Genomic DNA, 20,621 nt, shown 5'->3' with positions numbered 1-20,621 from the left:
GGCTCGTAAGACCTCACTCTTGGGGTTAGTGATGATCAACAATGCTGTTTGCAAAACCAGATATTTTTCTTTTTCTTTTTATTGAATCACCGTGAGATACAAGCTTTCATGTTTGAGTCTCAGTCATACAATGATCGAACACCCATCCCTCCACCAGTGTACGTTTTCCACCACCAATGTTTCCAGTATCCCTCCCACTACTCCCATCCCTCACTCTGCCTCTGTGGTAGACAATTTCCCCCATACTTTCTCTCTACTTTTAGTCATTATGGTTTACCGTACAGATACTGAGAGCTATCCGTTTGGTCCTTTATCTACTTTCAGCAACATCTCCCATCCCGAATGATCCCTCCAACCATCATTGACTTAGTGATCCCTTCTCTATTCCTGCTACCTTCTCCCCCAGCTCGTGAGGCAGGCTTCCAACCATGGAGCAATATTCCTGGCCCTTGTCTCTACTGTCTTTGGGTGTTGGGTCTCATATTATGTTATTTTATATTCCACAAATGAGTGCAGTCATTCTCTGTATGCCCCTCTCTTTATGACTCATTTCACTTAGCGTGATACTCTCCATGACCATCCACTGATAAGCAAATTTCATAACTTCATCTTTCCTAACTGCTGCATAGTATGCCATTGTGTAGATGTACCAAAGTTTCTTTAACCAGTCATCTGTTCTCGGGCAATCGGGTTGTTTCCAGATTCTGGCTACTGTGAATAGTGCTGCCATGAACATACAGGTGCAGAGGTCATTTCTACTGTGCTTTTTTGCACCCTCAGGATATATTCCCAGAAGTGGTATTGCGGGGTCATATGGAAGCTCAATCTCTAGTGCAAAAACAGATTTTTAGCACACCCAGAATCCCCAAAGAGCGAGCTGACACTGAGAGTAACGGCTGGGGTGTCCAAGACACTTAGCCGTCCCCCGTCCCTATGAGCAGGAGACACTGATTCTACAGAAACACGCTCTCCTGGCCCTAGGAGCCTCCTCCACGCGCCTGTGTTTGTTCAGTGTCTCACTACGTGCGCTGGACGGGAGCCTTTGAGATCAGAATCTCAGCCACCCTGAAACACGTGACCCAACGCCTGGCATGTTGCTTCTGTGCTGGTGACCAGGACGGGCTTCATGGCTCCATGGATACGGCAGATCACAGGGCGTTTGCCTGTGAGGAAGACAGAAATGAGGGGAGAAAGCAAGAGACGCTCCTAGGTGTGTCCCCTCGGCATTACTGTCAAGGTCACAGGGCCCACATGGAGCCAGGGCCAAGCTGGAGGCCACGAGGTGCAGTTCTTGCCCTCACTCCCTCCACCCTTAGTGCGAGCAAGAACCCTCAGGAGCCCCGCCCCTTCCAAGGAGGCGGGTGGGTTCCGAAAACGTGTTGGCCCCTTAAATCAGTTCACCACCCCCAAAAGTCATCCAACAATAAAGTTCCAAAGTGCTTATTTGGAATCAGACAACAGACACGTTGGAAAGGGTCTCCTGGCATGACCCCAGGCTTCTCCCTGGTCACTTAGCCCTGGCGTGACCCTTGACCTCCTCCCACCGAATACCCAGCTGGCCCAGGAGAGGCAAGCAGCGTTGGGTTTTGTAGTTGAATACAGGTGCACATATGCTCTCTCCATGCTCCCCACCTCATACTGGTTTTTTTTTGGGGGGGGAGGGTCACACCCAGTGATGCTCCAGGCTTATTTTTTTCTGGCTCTGTGCTCAGGGATCACTCCTGGTGATGCTCAGGGGACGGCCCATGGGCAGTGCTGAAAACCAAATCAGGGTCATCCAGGTGTTGGCGAAGGACGCAACCCCTGTATGATCTCTGCAGGTCCCAATCTCATTTTGTGGGGACGCTCCCAAGCATTCTTCAGGGAACCAGAGCGGGGGAGGACACACCCCGCTATACATAGCTGTGGAACATCGTGTTGGGCACTGGAGCAGATAAGACTTGACCTTGCAAAGCGTCCCAGAAGTGAAGCCTCACAAGACGGAGTATCTGGGCGAAGTTGGCAAGAACAGGGTGTCAGCCAATACCAGGTGTTCAGCCTTGAGCCTCACTCAACCTCCTAGTCACATGAGCCCAAGACCCAGAAACTGTCACGTATGTGTAGCGAGTCATCCTAACTGCAGCATCTAGCCTTGATTGGGATTGGACCCGGGCAAAGCAGTGTAGGAAAGGTGATAGACCAATAATGATAAACTTCATGTGATTGGACCTTCTTGTAAGCTGAGACCCTCTATAAAAGATATGTGTATTAGGCAATAAAGTGAACAGCGATTGGCTGCTCCTGGAGGGTGTTTCTCCGTGCGCCCATCATCCTTTGCCCCACGTCTGCCCAGACCTGGTGCGCAACGTGTCCAGGCACAATGGGGGAAAACTGTCCCTGAAATGCTCAGGCCTGGGAACGAGGTACTGTGTCTGGACCACCAGGACCACCCAGAGGTGCTCAGGGCCCTTGAGAGCCCAGGGGGCATGTTCAGAGGCCTCCAGGATCACATTCCCTAAGAGGCTTGCGGGATCACGTGATGCCAGGGTAGAGCCCAGTGGGCACCCTCCCCCGGTTCGCTCCGAGTCTGCGGGGACTCTGTTCCTGTGTGCAGAACTCTCTGGTTCTTTGGAGAAGAAATTTTTTTTTCTTTTGGTGATTATTCTGTTTCAGGTTCTTGTTTATTTCTTTGGGGATTAAGGGCCACACCCCATGCTGTGTTCAGGGCTTGCTTCGAGCTCTGTGCTCAGGGCTTGCTCCTAGCTTCCTCCTGGAAGGTGGTTGGGAACCACATGCAGTGCCAGGGATGGAGCCAGGGTCGGCTGCATGCAAGGCAAGGATCTTGGCCCCTTGGATTCTTCCTCCGGCCTCATTCTCTTTATACTACTATTCTTTTCAGTACCGGGAATTGATCCTGGGACTTCACCCTTCTAAAATAAGTACTTTGCTTCTGAACTACATCCCTGGCTAATTCATCTTTTAATTCCTCTAGAGAGAAGCCCTTTCCCTCCCCCTGACTCACTAAATTTACATTCGGTTACCTGGAAGAATTGACGCCCTCTCGGCAGCTTTTGATTTGTCTGATCAACGGAGCAGAATATTTCCTAGCATTCTCCTCAAACAACACTTGGGTCTGGCTAGGTGAGGCTCTGTCAGAGACCTGGCATATTTTCCAGTGGTGCCAGAAATGCGACTGCCTCTGTGGCTTACTTGTCTCTGTGGCTTCCTTGTCTCAGTCAAACATCTTGGAAATGGATCGTGTCCGCCCAGGATGTCCTTTTTTAAAAAAAAAAAGAAAAAAAAAAACCTTTTTTTAATGAATCACTGTGAAATACAGTTACAGATTTACAAACGTTCATGATTATGTTTCAGTTCATACAGTGATCAAGTACCCATCCCTCCACCAGGACCCATTCTCCACCACCAATGTTCCCAGTATCCCTCCTGCCACCCCCTTCCATCCCCATCTTGCCTCTGTGGTAGGCACATTTCTTTTTACTCTCTCTCTCTCTCTCTCTCTCTCTCTCTCTCTCTCTCTCTCTCCTCCCCTTCCCCCGCCTTTTGTGTGTTGTGGTCTGCAATGCAGGTATTAGGTGGCCATCATGTTTGGTCCATAGTCTACTTTCAGCACGCATCTCCCATCCCAAGCGAGCGAGCCCTCCAAGCATCCTTTACTTAGTGGTCGCTTCTCCATCCCAGCTGCTTCCGAACCATGGAGCGATCCTCCTGGCCCTTATCTCTACTAGCCTTGGGTGTTAATCTCCTATTATGTTACTTTATATTCCACCAATGAGTGCAGTCATTCTGTGTCTGTCCCTCTCTCTCTCTCTCTCTCTCTCTCTCTCTGACTGTCCTTTTTAGATGCATGATGTTTCAGAAGGTGCCCACCAACACTCCTTTGGGTCCACTCTCTCTGCACCCCCTGCTGCTCCTCCACACCCCCATCCCCATCCTGTTCCAGGCTGGTTTTCTCAGCAGACTCAAGATGTCTTTCTCCATACGAACCCCCGTTACCTCTGAGGGGTGCAGCTGGAGAAACAGCAGAGAGGCAGGCGGGGTGAGCAAGAAAAACAAGTGCACTCGGGATGGGGTGTAGCTACTGGGTCCCTCATCTCCTGTCCCTCTGGCAGACACTGCCCACAATGTTACCCCCAAAAGCTGACTCTGAAAGCCAGCCCCTGGCCCATCTCTCCTGCCTGGTTTCTCCCTGGTACAGCTCACAGAGCCATATTTCACAGGAGGTCAGTTTCTGGACAGTCGGTGTGGGTGGACCCTGCAGTCGGTGTGGGTGACCCTGTGGTCTCGAGTACCGACTCTCTGCACCTCCGTGACCCTGTCCACCTGTCCCCTCTACCCCACCCATGAGCCTGCAGAAAGGGGTCAGGCACCTGCAGGTCACAGGACCCCTGGCCTTGGTATTTAAGCCCGACCCTGCTTCAGACTAGCGGTGGGGTGCAGGAGAGGGAGCCCACCCCTTCTTATTTGGCTCTCTCAGACCCTCCCCCTCTGCCTTCCCTTCGAGCCAGAAGGCACTTAGCTGAGGAAGAATGTGTCTTCCTTTTGTCCTTGTAGTTATGGTCTAGGGGTCCATAGGAGAAGCAGCATCTCTCTATGCCTGCTCCTTTTTGAGGGGGTGCCACACCCGGCAGTACTCAGGACTTAATCCTGGCTCTGCACTAGGATCAATCCTGGCGGGTTCAGGGGACCCGTATGGGCTTCCAGGATGGAATCATGCCAAGCTGGTTCATGCCAGGCAGGTGCCCTTACTCTTTTTTTTTTCTTTTTGGGTCACACCTGGCGATGCTCAGGGGTTACTCCTGGCTCATACACTCAGGAATCACTCCTGGCCATGCTCGGGGGACCATATGGGATGCTGGGAATCGAACCTGTGTTGGCCATGTTGGCTGCGTGCAAGGCAAACACCTTACCCGCTGTGCTATCGCTCCAGCCCCAGGTGCCTTTACTCTTCAGAGAAAGAACAGGCATCTGCGAGTGCACGCTTGAAATAATCTGTGTGTACGTCTCTCATTCCTCCTCTGGGGCGAGTGCTTCTACCCCTGCACAGATTTCTCCTGGCCTGCACCCAGAGGTGATTTTGGTCTTTGTTCTCAGCAGCTCACCTGTTCCTTTGGGCAGTGACCTCCCAAGGGCAGGTCGTCTTGTTTACCTCAGAGTCTACTTTCATCAGCAGTGGGCTTCTGTGGTCCGCCATTGTCACCTGCTGTCACTAAGTGGTGGTTGCTTTGTATTCATCCCCCAACAGATTGGAAGATAGGGAAGCTGATGTTGGCCCAATCACTGGCCTTGCAAGGGTACTGGACGGAAGGGGGATAACAGTGTTTGCCAGGTTGTCTGACTTCAGCCCCGTGAGTTTGACTGGCAAGAGACAGATTAAGGCAGCAAAAGCAACTAATTATTATGTGCATATCTCTCTCTCTCTCTCTCTCTCTCTCTCTCTCTCTCTCTCACACACACACACACACACACACACATACACACACACAGTTGATGAGTAACTCCCAAAGGTGATTGGAATTGAGGCCATATAGCATCTGAACAAAAGAACCATACATGCCCTCCCCCCCTCCATGTAAGTCAAGGCACCTGAGTTATAGCAGTATCAGTGCTTGTTTCCTATGTACGTGGTTCCAGCACCACAACCAGCCACCAGAATGCCTACCTTCATGCCCCCTAGTTCCAGCAACCCCCAACCCCCAGACTCCTCACCCCCAGAAAATTTTGTTCTAGAGGCCAATTCTCCGGTTCTGTTGTACTGAGCCATTTGTTGCTCCCTTACTATGTTTCTTTATATTTCCCATAGGAGGGAGATTATTCTGTATTTGTTCCTCTCCTGGATAACGTTCCTCAGCATGATATCCTCCAAGACCCATCCGGGTAGTGGCAAATTGCATGATTTCATCTTTTAACTGAGTTCTAGTCCATTGTGTGTTTCTTAATCCAGCCATCTGTTCTTAGACACTTGACTTATTTCCAGAGTTTGGCTATTGTTAATTGAGCTGCAACAGGGACCACAAATGTCTTTTTTTGAAGGTGTTTTGGGGGTCCTTGGATGCTAAGAATTAGAAATGCTAGGTCCTGTGGGGCTGAATGCTTGTTGTTTTTGAGACATTCTTATTATTTTCCAAAGAGGTTGAACCACTCAACCTTCCCACCAGAAAAAAAAACCCAAACCCAAAATCTGTTTTTCTTTGTTTTATTTGTTTAGGGGCTGAAGCGATAGCACAGCGGGTAGGGTGTTTGCCTTGCACGCGGCTGAACCTGGTTCGATTCCTCTGCCCCTCTCGGAGAGCCCGGCAAGCTTCCGAGAGTATCTCGCCCGCACAGCAAAGCCTGGCAAGCTACCTGTGACGCATTCGATATGCCAAATACAGTAACTACAAGTCTCACAATTTGTTGTGAGACGTTACTGGTGCCCACTCGAGCAAATCGATGAACAATGGGAGGACAGTGCTACAGTGCTTATTTGTTTAGGCGCCACACCCAGCAATGCGTAGGGGTTCCTCCTGTCTCTACAAGCAAGAATTACTCCTGGCGCTGCTCAGGGGACCATTTAGGATGCTGGGGTTGACCCAGGTCAGCCCTGTGCAAGACAAACACCCTCTCTGCTGTGCCTTCTCCCTATCAGCATTCCCACCAGCAGTGTATGAGGGTTCCCTTTCCCCACATCCACACCAGCACTGGTTATTTTGTTCTTTCTTATGTTGTTTTGTTTTGTATTTCCCTTATGATGAGTTAGGATACAGAGCAAATTTTCATGTAACTTGTTGACCATCTGCATGTCTTATTCTCTAAGAAAGTGTCTTTTCATCTCTTCTCACACTTTTATGATGGGGTTGTTTGATTTTTTTTGTTGTTAACTTCTGAAGCTACCGAGAGTATCCCGCCCGAACGGCAGAGCCTGGCAGGCTTCCCGTAGCATATTCAATATGCCAAAAACAGTAACAGTAATGGGTCTCATTCCCCTGACACTGAAAGAGCTTTAATAAGGCACCAGTAAGAAGGACGAGAAAGGAGAGGCTGCTAAAATCTCAGGGCTGGGACGAATGGAGATGTTACTGGAGCCTGCTCAAGTAAATCGATGAACAACGGGATGACAGTAATACAGTGAACTTCTGCAAGTGCTTTATAGATTTTTGGATATTGACCTTTTGTCAGATGAGGGGTGGGTTCATGGATGTTCTAAGAAGAGATGGACAAAAGAAAAAAGTTTCAAGCTTATTATCAAAGATTTTGGCAGACTGTGGGCATGTAAAAACCTGGGAATAATGGTAAAGGCTGGTTTTAGCCAAGTTTATTATGTGGGTTCCTAGGCCAGGCTGGAGCTTACTAGAGGCTTTGGTGATTACCTCTGTCCTTCTTGGTGAGGAGGGGAGGGGAGGAGAATAAATCCGTAAATTTGCAGGTTGCTTTTAGGTAAATGGAGGACTGAGTCCTTCTACGTGCTTCTCAATCACTATCAACTCAAAATAATCCTCAGGTCAAAGATGCATGGGGCGGGGGGCTGGAGCAATAGCACAGTGGGGAGGGCGTTTGCCTTGCACATGTCCGACCCGGGTTAAGTTCCCAGCATCCCATATGGTCCCCCCAGCACTGCCAGGAGAAATTCCTGAGTGCAGAGTCAGGAGGAACCCCTGAGCATTGCCGGGTGTGACCCAAAAAGAAAAAAAAAAGATGCATGTGTGAAGGGGTCTGAACTTTAGGATCTTATCAGGATTTGAGAAGAAGAAAACACTTGATGAAGTAAAATGAAAGCAGAGGCATCCTTTGCTTTTCTGCCTTGGAAATACTCGAGCCCGGGAACGGTCTGAAGGGACAGGGAATTTTGTGATGTTCAGAGTCTGTAGAAAGATGCTGGCGGGGCCATGAGGCCTTGGCCTCAGTTGGCTTCACTTGTCTACTTGGGAACCTTCACGCTTGCCTTCCCCGCCCCATCCCCTCCTTCCTCCTCCCCCATGTTGGGGAGATGATGGCTGTAAAAAACACTTGGAGGAAAGGTTCAGTCCCTATTCAAGCACGAGGTGTTATTCCTTCCTAAACAAGCGACCACAGCCACAAACGTTGTCATGAGCCTTTGGCCAATGTCGGTGAGTCGTGTTAAATACTGTTTACCCTGCAGGAACGCAAGCCGTAATACTTGTGAAATACTTTCTCACAGGTATGAATTAGGAGCCGCTCTCTTCATTGGCTGGGCAGGAGCCTCACTCTGTATAATTGGCGGTGTCATATTTTGCTTTTCGATATCTGACAACAACAAAACACCCAGGTATGAGAGCCAAAAAAAAAAAAAGAAAAAGAAAACCTGACCGGTTGAAAAGTACAATCCAAGTGGGGTCAAATCATAGGTGGTTCCTATGATCTTTGAAATGTCAAAGACTCAGAATTGGGAAAGGTGAGGAATCGATGTAAATGATATTATGCACAGTGTTATAGGATGGATGTTATCACAATTAATTAAAAAAAAAAAAAGCAGAGCTTGTCCTTCTTGCATCCCACAGTTACTTCTCTAATAATAATGAGGACAGCCAGCCAGGGAATTAGCCTTCCCTTCTTCCTTTTGTCATTTCCACATAGGTAGTGATGGGTGAGGCTGGTCCCAGCTGTGCCCTAGGTCCCAGGAAAATGTTGTTTGTTTTGGTTTTGGGGCTGTGCTGAGGGCTCACTCAGGCTCTGTGCTCAGAGATCACTCATGGCAGCGCTTGGGGACCCTATGAAGTATTGGGGATAGAGCTGTGATCAGCTACATGCAAGGTAAGTCCCATAACCCCTCCTACACTGTCTCTCTGGCCCTCTAGGAAGATGCTTTAGAAAAAAACAATATTCATGGGGCTGGAAGATAGTCTAGCAGTTAGGGTGTGTGCTAGACGTGTGTCTGATCCAACTTCAATTCTCAGCACCACATGGTCCCCCAAGCATCCTTGGGTGCGACTTTGGAGGCCCCTTCAGTGTCGGGTTGACAGTGGCCCTTGGGCTGAGAATGGAAGGTAGGGACTCCTTGAGAGGCCTCCCACAAAAACTCTAAATGAAATATTCTCCTTCAAGAGAACAACAGAATAAATGAGCACCCGTGAGTTTTCTTCTGCAGAGATGGCTTTATCAGTCGAACCATTTAGAAATGACGTGGAACACGGTCAGAGAGATAGCACAGCAGGTGGAGTGGGAAGCCTTGAATAAGCCAGCCCCATATGGCCCTCTGAGGGATCCCTGAGCATCGAGCCAGGAGTGAACCCTGAGCAACACCAGGTGTGGGCCAAAATTTTCCAAAATTAAAAATAAAAACAATAAAGAAACGACCTGGAGAGTGTAGAGCCAGGAGTAAATCTTGAGCACAGCTATATGTGGCCCAAAGCCAGGAAGGATGGAAGGAAGGGAGGGAAGGAGGAAGGAAGGAAGGGAGAGAGGGAGGGAGGAAGGGAGGGGAAGGAGGAAAGGAGGAAGGAAGGAGGAAGGAAGGAAGAAGGAAGGAAGAGAGGAAGGAGGGATTACACACTCAAACATATGTGTATATACACACACTACACGCACACTTATATACTAAACTGCTGAAGTTGAACATATGAAAGCCATCAGAAGGAAGAAAGGAAGGAGGGAGGGAGGGAAGAAGGAAGGAAGGAAGGAAGGAAGGAAGGAAGGAAGGGAGGGAGGGAGGGAGGGAGGGGAGGGAGGGTGGGAGGGGAGGAAGGGTGGGAGGGGAGGAAGGGAAGGGGGGAGGAAAAGAGGAAGGGAGGGAAGAAGGGAAGGAAGGACAGACTGACATAAAGGGCAGAATGCCTGCTAGCCCCTGCTTCCTTCCTGGCATCCCCGGGGAGGGGTGGCTGCTTCCACTGTCCGTTCCGTGGGGCTGGGCACTGCCACACTGTCTTTGCCTTGCAGAATGGCTTACACGTACAACGGGGCCACGTCGGCCATGTCCTCGCGGACCAAGTACCAAGGTGGCGGAGACTTTAAGAGCACACACCCTTCCAAACAGTTTGACAAGAATGCCTACGTCTGAAAGGGCCTCGAGGTGGCGAGAAAGAGGAACTGTCCCTGCACATGACCCCCTCAAGGCCCTCCTCCGCTTCACACTCTATTTTGAAAATGTGCATTTGGAGAACTTGTTGATTGTCTGGATGTATGTGTTCCGACCTAGTTATGTACTAATCATTTTCTGTTGTGCCTTTCTATAAAAAAAACAGTAAACAGTTCTTTACAGGATTTGCAGAGATGTGATGCGTCTGTAGGGACCGTCATGGAACTTAGCGCCATGGGTTCGAGAAGCGTTTGCCTCCTTCCGATGACGAAGGCTGTCCACCTGCCTTTTCTCTAATTTACTCCCCGCTAGATACTTTCATGTATCTAGCCGGGTGTGTGTGTGGGGGGGGGGATTAGAAAGGGTGTCTTGGAACCAGGATGGAGTGACCGGACTGTCTCTTCAGGTTTGGATCGGACGTACTGGCTGTGAGTGGTTTCATCCACCTGTGTCCACGGCCCTTGGCGGTGACTCTCCAGGGGCAGAGAGGTTTGCCGTGTTCTCACACCTGGGCCATCGAGCAAAGGGGTCAGTTGTCTGAGGGCCATTCAGGGTCAGCCGAACCAGGACACAGAGGCCTGGGGAGGGTGAGTGCCTGCCTCCTCAGCAGGCCAGATGCCAGAGCGCCCTGTCAGGTGAGGAGACACAGACAAGAGTCCCCAGGGATTCCTGAACCTGGACAGGATTTATTCCAAGCAACAGCCCTGTTTTCATACCCCTCACCTGGGGGAGTTATTACCCCGCATGCTACATGCCGACAGCCCCTGGCACCTGGCAGGCCCCAAGTGCACTCCACCTTAGCCACCAGGAGCCTGGGTGAGCTGACGAGGAGGCGAGGAGAGCCAAGTCTGAGGGGACTGAGCAGTGAGGAGTGTCCAGACTTGGAACCGACACTGTCTCTGGTGACAGAGCGTTGGGAGTTGGGTAAGACTTGGCCTGTGGCATGAATATGACACTTCCTGATGCTAACTAGTTCATTTAATTACAGCATCTTTGAGATGAAATTATTGTCCCCAGATTACTGTCTGGGGTGCTAATCTTCACCCTAAAGATGTGGGAAAGCTAGAGGAATCAAGTGGCCAAAGGCCCCCTCGGCTGGAAAGTGGAAGGAGTTGGCTTCCAGCCAGGTTGGGGCCCCTGCTGTGCAAGTCGTCACCCCTGATCAGAAAGGGCCAGGGAAGTAGCCGGTGGTTTGGTATCATTGTGCTTAATACATCATGCTGCTGGGGGCTTCACGCCCAAGTGTGTATGTGTGTGTGTGTGTGTGTGTGTGTGTGTGTGTGTGTGTGTAAGTATAAACATGTGAGTGGTAGTGGTGAATGGGGGCCATTGGGAACACCCAGAGGAGCCCAGAGGCTACACCCATCCCATGTCTGTGTTCGGGGAACCATGAGGATTGAATCGGTGCCTGCCACATCCAAGGCAGGCAACTTACCCTCTCTACAACTACTCTGCACAGAATTTACTCCTGGATCCATGTTCAGGAATCATCCCTGGTGTTGCTCTCAGGGTCATGTGTAGTATGGAATTGAACCGGGGTCAGCTGTGTGCAGAGCAAGTGCCTTAACCTCTATACTCTCGTCTGAGATGGGTGGAGGAATCGAACTCGGGTCGGCCATGTTGGCCATTTGCAAGGCAAATGCCCTACCCACTGTGCTATTGCTCCAGCCCAACAAGAAAAATAAGCTCTGAATTTATTTATTAGTGCTTCTGGAAATTTTCCAAGAAGTGGGTATATTTGCAGAACGCAGCCCCTGATGGGACGTTTTTCGAAAGGGTGAGAGCATGGGTTGGAAGTGAAGATCGGTGGGCGGGGAGGCAGCAGGTGAAACAGGGCTCATCCCTGAGCTGAGGGTGTTGGCGGCTCCGCTCCAAGGCCAGCTGCAACCTGCAAAAGGAGGTGAGCTGGCCTCAGCAATCATCTCTAATAACTCAGCCACAACTGGAAGGGTATCATGGACGTTTACTTGAAAAGTTGACAGGAAGGGATGAAAGGAGACCTCACACCCAACCAACCATTTCATTAAAATGAAACTTTTTTTTTTTTAAGGAAAACAATACAGAGAGTAGGAAAAAGTATTTTTAAAAATGCAAGACTCCCCCCTCCCCAACCCTCCCACCTCCTGGACTTACATGACATTTTTTGACCATCGTCAATGTCATTGTTAAGAACAGAACCAAATTAATTTTGAGGTATCTCATAATCTGATTGGGCATTTAAGAAAAGTGAAAACATCCAGACACACGTAAGAATTCAGCAATGAGTCCCTTTTTTTTCTATCCATACAGTTAAAATAGCTACATTTCATGAAGTGTCCAAGGTAGAGATGGTGCTGCCAAACTGTAGTCAAAGCTTTAAAATAATTGTTTAATAATAACATGCTTACAATGGTTAAATGTTGCAAGTGGCAAAGAGAGTTCTGGAAAAATGTAATATGGGCCTTGCTATAGTTTCAAAATTCTAAACTTACTTCTATATGACAAATAACCAATCTACTTTTAAGATTTCACTGATTTCCATGAATTTATGAACTTGCTTTTAAGGAGATGAATGGAATTTTAGAATAAAATGCCTCCTAGGGACAACGAATCTAAGATAATGAGGTGGTGGGGGGAAATGAAAAAAAGTCAACTCAAATCAACACCTGTACGTAAAAAAAAAATTTTAAAAATTAAGTTCATTTAAAATTAATTGAAAAGAAATACACTTAAACACTAAAGTACTGTTCTGAAGGAAAGACTTTTTCTTTTTTATCAGTGACACGGTATTTTTAAGCAGCGTTAAGTTTTAAACACCTCTATATGCTTCAAAATACTGTTGGCGGTTCCTTCAAATACTGTATTACGGGGCGCTGTCAGAGACGCCTGGTCTTCACCGTGGCTTCCTGGTGGCCTTGGGGGCATCCGTAAGGCAGGAGCACCGGGGTGGCGCGGCCACGTGCTGCCCTGCGCCGCTGGACACTGCTGGCCTGGCTGGCCCAGAGCTGGGGTCACGGTCACACGTCGGAGGAGTCGCTCCAGTCAGTCACAGTGACTAAGCTGCTCTTGGATTCCCCTAGAAGTCCTGAGGAGGGAGAGGGGAGGAGGAAACGGCCCCGAAGGTTAAAACGAGCAAACAAGCGCACAGTCAAACCCAGAGAAAAGAAATCCCAAATCTCCTTGATTAAAGTAATTGATCAAAGGGCTCACGCTGTTTGCAAAGCCCCGCCCACAGGCCCACAGGCCCCGCCCACAGGGCTAATCTCCGCCCACGTGCCCCGCCCACAGGGGGGCTAACCTCCGCCCAAAGGCCCCGCCCACAGGCCCACAGGCCCCGCCCATAGGCTCCCACATCCTGCCCACAGCCCTCCTACCCCGCCCACAGGTCCTCACGCCCCGCCCACAGGGGGCCAATCTCCACCCACAAGGATCAATCACAGTTCACAGGCCCCATGCCCCACCACAGAACCCCCACACCCAGCCCAAGGCCCTCACATCCCTTCCACAAGCCCCCATGCTCCGCCCACAAGTCGCTATACCCTGTCCACAGACTCTCACACTCACCCCCACAGACTCCCCCAAACCCAACCCACAGGCTCACGCCCCACCCACAGGCCCCATGCCCCGCCCACAGCCTCATGCCACACCCACGGACCCCATGCCCCGCCCACAGCCCTCATGCCTCACCCACAGGCCCCATGCCCCGCCTACAGCCCCACACCCAGTCCAGAGCCCTCACACCCAGCCCACAGGCCTCATGCTCCACCCATAGGCCCCATGCCCCCCTCACAAGCCCCCCCACAGTACCCACAAGCCTCCATACGCTGCCCACAGACCCCCCCCTCACAAATCGCCCATAGACCCAACTTTCTGCCCATTGGCCCTAAGCTCCACCCATAGGCCCTACATCCCGCCCATAGGCCTCCACATCCAGCCCCCAAGCCACCACGCCCCACCCATAGGACCCTACACCTCACCCATAGGCCTCATGAGGTGCTTTTAATAGATTTCAAAGCAATGGCCACTCTTTGGAGTGCTTTTAGAGGCCCCACAGCATAGATTCTGGGCAGCAGGAACCAGATTCTGCCTCTCTTTCCCTCCCTTCATTCAGCACAGGGCTGGATGCTGTCCTGTATATGTCAGTTACATTCGTATGTAGTCCAATATTGGTAATCAAGGCAGGAGACAAAATCTCCAAGCCAAGGACCAGCCCGAGGTGGCTCCTGGTGAGGTCATCACCCCTTGGCGTGTGTGAGGCCCTGGGTTTAGTGCCCCAGACTTTAAAAATAAGATATGTTAACAGGCCAAGGAGGCATGATTAAATGTCAAAACAAACAAACAAAAAAGTCCCCCAAATTAAAGGCAGCTCGGGTAGAGAAGGGAGCACCAAATAAAGGGTGCTGGGAAGATCTGCCCAGGATGGGAGATGCTTGCTGAAAGTAGTCTATGGACCGAACATGATTGCCACCCATTGCCTCTTTTGCAGACCACAGCACCCAAAAGGAGAGATAGAACAAAAGGGAGTGCCCTGCCACAGAGGCAGGGTGGGATGGGGGATGGGGAGGGTGGAAGGGATACTGGGATTGGTGGGGGTGGAGAATGGGCACTGGTGGTGGGATGGGTACTTGATCATTGTATAACTGAAACCCAAGCACAACAACTTGTAAGTCTACAACTATACCTCATGGTGTTTCACTAATTAAAAAAAAAAAGTCCCCCAAACAAGCAACTTTCTTAGGGAAGAGGGGTGTAAACATGGTTAGTGGGAAAAACGAGTGTTGAGCCTCTGACTGCGCAGACAGTTCCATGTGGGTTTGACTGGAGAAGTATTTCCTGGGAAGGATATGGGGTGGTGGGCTGGAGAGGGGAGAGGCCGTGTGCCCAGGACCCATCTCGCCACTGCTTACTTACAATCACGCCAACAGCACATACCCTATTTTTTGTTTTTTACCACTGCTTGCAAGCCTCTTTATAGACGGAACACAGGTAACGTAATATCAGCTACAGGCCTGAAGGGAAATGGTGTCATTTGTGGCAAGGAGAGAGGAAAGACGTAGCCCCCCAACAGTGGGGAGGAAAGAGAGGGGAACGCAGCCATGTAATGGAGAAGCAGCAGCAAGACTCACATGTATCCAACTTAAATTATGAGTAAGGGGTTCAAAACGTCCTTAAGAGGGGGCTTGCGAGGCGCCAGATGTGGGGGGAATAAGCGGATCCTTATCTGTGTCACAGAATGCCCAGAATTTGGGTTTCTGAGGGGCAGTCTGGGAATGGGGTTACAGAAGCCCAGTGCTCAGGGGCAGGGCAGCTGACTCAGAATAGACAAGAGTGGAGGACCCATCTGGGTCATGGCCTTGCACCACACACACAGATTCACTCTGGTGAGCCGATGCAGTGACAACATTTAACAGCAGGTTACTAATCTCTTCGAGAAGGGCTTAATGGCTCCTGGGTGAAATCCAGCAACCTTCACACACACTTTGCTCTAAGAAACATTTTTTGGATGATTTTTAGTGGATTATTCGTAACTAGCAATAGAAAAGAAATTATTTCGGTTCTGCTTTGGGGGCAGGGTTTGGGGTTCGGGATGGAAACATCCAAAATATGGTGGTGGGAAGGTTTAGTGATGGTGGTGGGATTGGTGTTTGAATGTTAAATGTAATCAGTTATTGTGAGAAACTTTATAAGAGTAAAATGAACAAAAAATAGAATAAAATAAAAACTGAGTGAAACTCTCTAAAATGGAGAGTTAAATTACTGGCCTTCTCCACACGCAAGAACAGGGACAGAAGTGACAGCAGATAGGGCGTTTGCTTTGCACATGGTTGACCTGGGTTTGATTCCCACCATCCCATATGGTCCCTTGAGCACCGCCAGGAGTGATTCCTGAGCGCAGAGCCAGGAGGAACCCTTGAGCATAACCGGGTGTGACCCAAAAAGCAAATAATAATAATAATATAATTAATAAAATAAAAAATAAGTAAAAGGAAACCAGGTGACTCCTTGATGGAATTTATATACAATGTAGTTCTGCCTGTCCATCAGTTTGATTTCTGTGTTTGATTTCTCCATCAGTTTGAGGCTGGGATGTGGGAGGCTTATAGGGAACACCCTGGGACCAGTCATGTGGAAGGGAATGGGTAGGGAGTGGGTGAGCAGAGGGAGCAGTGGGGCTATAACACAATTCTAAATAGGACTTCAGCCCCCCCTCCGGAGGAGACCAGAAAGATCCTTCATTTTTGTCTCCGTTTGGGTGCCAGTCAATTGGTGAAGGCCCCCCCGCCCCCCCCAGGAGTAATTCTTGAGTGCAGAGCCAGGAGTAACCCCTGTGCATCTCTGGGTGTGACCCAAAAAGCAAAAGCAAAAAAAAAAAAAGACTAGATGAACAGAAATAGCAGTCAACTGATGGCTTAACTTGCTACTCATCCCAGTGACTAGAGACCAAAAGGAAAGGAAGAAAAAGAAAACAGGAGAAACATTTCCTATGTGAGTGGTTCGATAAGGAAGACTGCCAGAAGAATGCTCTCCTTCAGGAAAATGATTATTTTTTTAACCTCTCAAACAGTGCTCAGGAGGCCTGGGGGCCACTTGGCCAACCGGACCGGCTGATTGCTGCTGGGCCTAGGCTACCTCAGTGGCCACACTCCACAGTGCAGGGGTACGTGAGGGGGGAAGAGACTTCCATGACTGTACTCAGCCATGCACAGGGTTGACCCTATGGTGAGGTGATGGATCCAGGGTCGTCCACATGCTTAACCCCTGTCCTGTTTCTCTTTACCTAAAATAGATGAAAAGTCTTCATGTTTCAGGGGAGGGGTGCACCCGCATTATGTGTATGGGCGTTTTTAAAAGTGACAAGTGTTGTTTAGGGCTTCCTCAGGCTGGAGCACAGTGGGTAGGGCTTGCATATGGCTGACCCCGGTTCGATTCCTCCGTTCCTTTCGGAGAGCCCAGAAAGCTACCAAGAGTATCCTGCCTGCACGGCAGAGCCTGGCAAGCTCCCCATGGCGTATTCGATATGCCAAACACAGTAACAACAAGCCTCCCGTTAATTATTGGTGCCCTCTCAAGCAAATTGATGAACAGTGTTACAGTGCTACAGGGCCTCCTCACGACTCAGTGCTTGGGTGGCGATGAGGTGCTGTGGGACTCCGTGACCCTATGACGGGGGTGGGGGGGTGGGGTTGCCCAGAGCCACACCCAGTGGTGGTGATGGGGTCCCTGTGGTGCTGGGCTATGCCCCATGCACATAAGGCATGTGCTCTGGCCCTCTGGGCCTCTCCCCAGCCCCTGGAAGCGGCAAGACCAGGTGGATGGATTTTTTTGGCAATACAGTTTGCCATCTTGGTACAGAAGTAGGCTCTGCTCCCATCAGGGGGCAAAGGCCACTCACCTTCTTCCTTGGCAACTTTGGGGTTTGGTGGGCCCCAGGCACTTGGCACTTGCATGGGATTTGGGTCACTCTTGAGAAGTCGAGATTCCACAGGATCTTTCCCCGGTCTCTGCCCCAGAGACTTATCTTCCTCTAGAGACGATATGTCCCAGTCGTCATCCTCCACGTCTGCACACTGAAATGCAAAGACAGTTCTCACCGTGCCTGGGAGCACCCCTCAGGTCTAGGTGACAGGAAGTAGGACAGTGAACCCGGAAGGAGGCGCCGGATCCCCACCACCACATGGGGCAGCAAAGTTTACACCCCCACCCTCTGAAGGACCAGGGCACAAAGGTGCAAATCTTGGCTTTGAAAGTAGAGGGAACTGCTTTAGTTGCTTGCTGTTTCAATGCATGTATTCGAACGCAAACACTTGGGAATTTAAAACATTTCTGAAGTGTTCCACTGTAGAATAAAGAGAGAGAGAGAGAGAGAGAGAGAGAGAGAGAGAGAGAGAGAGTATATGTCCAAGGTAAGGGCTCCTCTGCGGTTCTGGAATAGCCCCTCACCTCCTTGGTTGAAGCCCCCCCTCTCTAGAGAGAGCATGAATGAATGAAAGCAGTTAGATCAAGCGCTCTGATTACACAGGGTGGGAAACGGAACACGGTCTAAGGGGGATGAGGTCGGGAGGCGCCAAAACAGACAATCCCATCAAGCCAAACAGGCCAAGAAATACAACAGGACAGGCCCATGCTCTCATGGGGTCGGGGCTTTGGACCTGCTCAGGGTGGTAAGGATCCCCCCCCCCACACACACACCCCCCATTCAGGTGAGAAGCTTGACCAGATTCATTTTTTTCTCTTAAACATTTCTCCATAGGGGCTGGAGTGATAGCACAGTGGGAAGGGCCTTGCATGTGGCTAACCAAAGTTTGATTCCCAGCATCCCATATGGTCCCCTGAGCACTATCAGGAGTAATTCCTGAGTGCAGAGCCAGGAGTAACCCCTGTGCATTTCCAGGTGTGACCCAAACAAACAAACAAAACATTTCTCCGTCACTCTCGACTTCCTATAGGGTCTCAGTCTGGTTAAAAGACTCCAGACTTGGGGCTGGAGTGATAGCACAGTGGGTAGGGTGTTTGCCTTGCACACGGCCAACCCGGGTTCGATTCCCAGCATCCCATATGGTCCCCTGAGCACTATCAGGAGTAATTCCTGAGTGCAGAGCCAGGAGTAACCCCTGTGCATTTCCAGGTGTGACCCAAACAAACAAACAAAACATTTCTCCGTCACTCTCGACTTCCTATTGGGTCTTAGTCTGGTCAAAAGACCCCAGACTTGGGGCTGGAGTGATAGCACAGCGGGTAGGGTGTTTGCCTTGCACACAGCCAACCCGGGTTCGATTCCCAGCATCCCATATGGTCCCCTGAGCACCACCAGGGTAATTCCTGAGTGCAGAGCCAGGAGTAACCCCTGTGCATCGGCAGGTGTGACCCCAAAAAGCAAAAAAAAAAAAAAAGACCCCGGACTGGGGTGAGCAGACCGCAGACCTGGGATTCTCGGCTGCCACAAGCTGCTGTAATACCATCTGCTATATATCTGCAAGCCTCAAACAATACTCATTTTTTTTTTTAGAAACCTGCAAAGCATCCTACCAATTATCATTCCAATATTTAAAAAACGCCATGTTGAAAACAGTCAGTTAAAAATCTCACCCATTACCAACCTATTAATGAGTATTCATTAAAAAAATAATCAATTTTCCTGCATCTGTTAAGCTTGGAAATGCGATTTCACCTTGAGATCTTCTTTCACTTCTTTCCTGATGAACATCTCGGCAATGCCAACCCCACCAGCGGGCTTGTTCAAATTCCGGTGATTAGAAGGCATCTTCTCAACACTTTCGGTTTGTATCTTAATGGAAGTTCCTATAGGAGTTATAAGTAAAGTTAAAAATAAAAAGAAGAAAACAAAGATACAAGACATATCTATCTGCAGTTCTTAAATAACCTTAGGGAGGGAGGGCCCAAGAGCTGAGAGATAGTTCAGAGAAAAAGACACCTGTTTTGCAAGTATGAGGTCAAGAGTTCGACACCCAGTTCAACCACATACGCACACTGATGGCCCTGATAACTCTGTTCTCTGGAACACTCCTAGACGGTGCAGCTCTGGTCCACTGCCTCTGGGTATACAAGCAGCACTACCCAGTGTTTGGGTGACCCCCGGGAGATGACATCAACAGCAAAGGGAAAAGGGGAAAAATCACCACCTAAGCAGCCTTTAGAAAGTTGCAGTTTTGTTAGGCCAGAGCAAAAGGACAGTGGGTAGGGTGTTTGCCTTGCACAATGGTCAACCCAGGTTCGATCCCAGGTACCCCAGATGGTCCCCCAAGCCTCAGGAGTGATTCCTGAGTGCAGTGCCAAGAGAAACCCCTGGCGACTGCCAGGTGTGCCCCAAAACAAGTTGCAATTTTGCAAGTAATTATATATGATATATATTTTGAGTTTTAGGCCAGACCTGACAGGGTTCAGGACTTACTCTTGGCTCTGTGCTCAGGGATCACTCCTGGTGGGACTCATGGGACCATATTTGGTGCCGGAAATAGAACCTGGGTCAGCCTCATGCAGGACAAGTGCTTTAGCCACTGCATTTCGCTCCAGCCCTATATTATTAAAATAAAATAAATTTATGTACTTGGGGGTGGAGGATTTAAAAGTTCCATTGAGGGCTGGAGCGATAGCACAGCGGGTAGGGTGTCTGCCTTGCACGCAGCCAACATGGCTGACACAGGTTCGATTCCCAGCATCCCATATGGTCCCCCGAGCACTGCCAGGATTAATTCCTGAGTGCAGAGCCAGGAGTTAACCCCTGTGCATCACTGGGTGTGACCCAAAAAGCCAAAAAAAAAAAAAAAGTTCCATTAAACACTCAGAATTCCTTTAAAAAACTCATGATTCATTCACACTAGATACAATAAAGTTTTAATTTTTAATAAAAATTTCTTTTAGGGCCTGGAGCATAGAGCAGCATATAGGTTGTTTGCCTTGCACGCAGCCAACCCAGGTTTGATTCCCAGCATCCCCTATGGTCCCCCAAGCACCCCCAGGAGTAATTCTTGAGTGCAGAGCCAGGAATAATCCCTGAGTATCACAGGGTATGGCTCTCCCATCAAAATAAATAAATAAATAAATAAATAAATAAATTTCTTTTAAAAAATGTTGCCCCCCCCAACCAAAAATAAATAAGTTAAAAAAAACATAA

At 49.6% G+C, this 20,621-nt stretch overlaps 2 protein-coding genes across 5 annotated transcripts in view; one reads left to right on the top strand and one right to left on the bottom strand.

Annotated features, from left to right (window-relative positions):
* CLDN10 (claudin 10) overlaps positions 1–10,194 on the top strand; it is a 161,349-nt gene extending 151,155 nt beyond the window's left edge. For both annotated transcript variants that reach the window (XM_056109756.1, XM_056109755.1), the window contains exons 4-5: positions 8,156–8,263; positions 9,871–10,194. In XM_056109756.1, the coding sequence (XP_055965731.1) occupies positions 8,156–8,263; positions 9,871–9,991 (229 nt within the window). In that variant the 3' untranslated portion in view covers positions 9,992–10,194. The remainder of the gene's footprint in view (positions 1–8,155; positions 8,264–9,870) is intronic.
* A 2,780-nt stretch (positions 10,195–12,974) lies between these two features.
* Positions 12,975–20,621, bottom strand: part of DZIP1 (DAZ interacting zinc finger protein 1) — a 69,505-nt gene continuing 61,858 nt past the window's right edge. For all 3 annotated transcript variants that reach the window (XM_056109753.1, XM_056109752.1, XM_056109754.1), the window contains 3 exons: positions 19,158–19,288; positions 17,382–17,556; positions 12,975–13,073 (listed from right to left, as the gene is read on the bottom strand). In XM_056109753.1, the coding sequence (XP_055965728.1) occupies positions 13,006–13,073; positions 17,382–17,556; positions 19,158–19,288 (374 nt within the window). In that variant the 3' untranslated portion in view covers positions 12,975–13,005. The remainder of the gene's footprint in view (positions 13,074–17,381; positions 17,557–19,157; positions 19,289–20,621) is intronic.

The sequence above is a fragment of the Sorex fumeus genome, unplaced genomic scaffold (genome assembly GCF_029834395.1).
Source record: "Sorex fumeus unplaced genomic scaffold, SorFum_2.1 ptg000008l, whole genome shotgun sequence".
NCBI lineage: Eukaryota > Metazoa > Chordata > Mammalia > Eulipotyphla > Soricidae > Sorex > Sorex fumeus.
The sequence above is the reverse complement of the archived record's forward strand: the minus strand, read 5'-3'. Positions and strand labels throughout refer to the sequence as shown.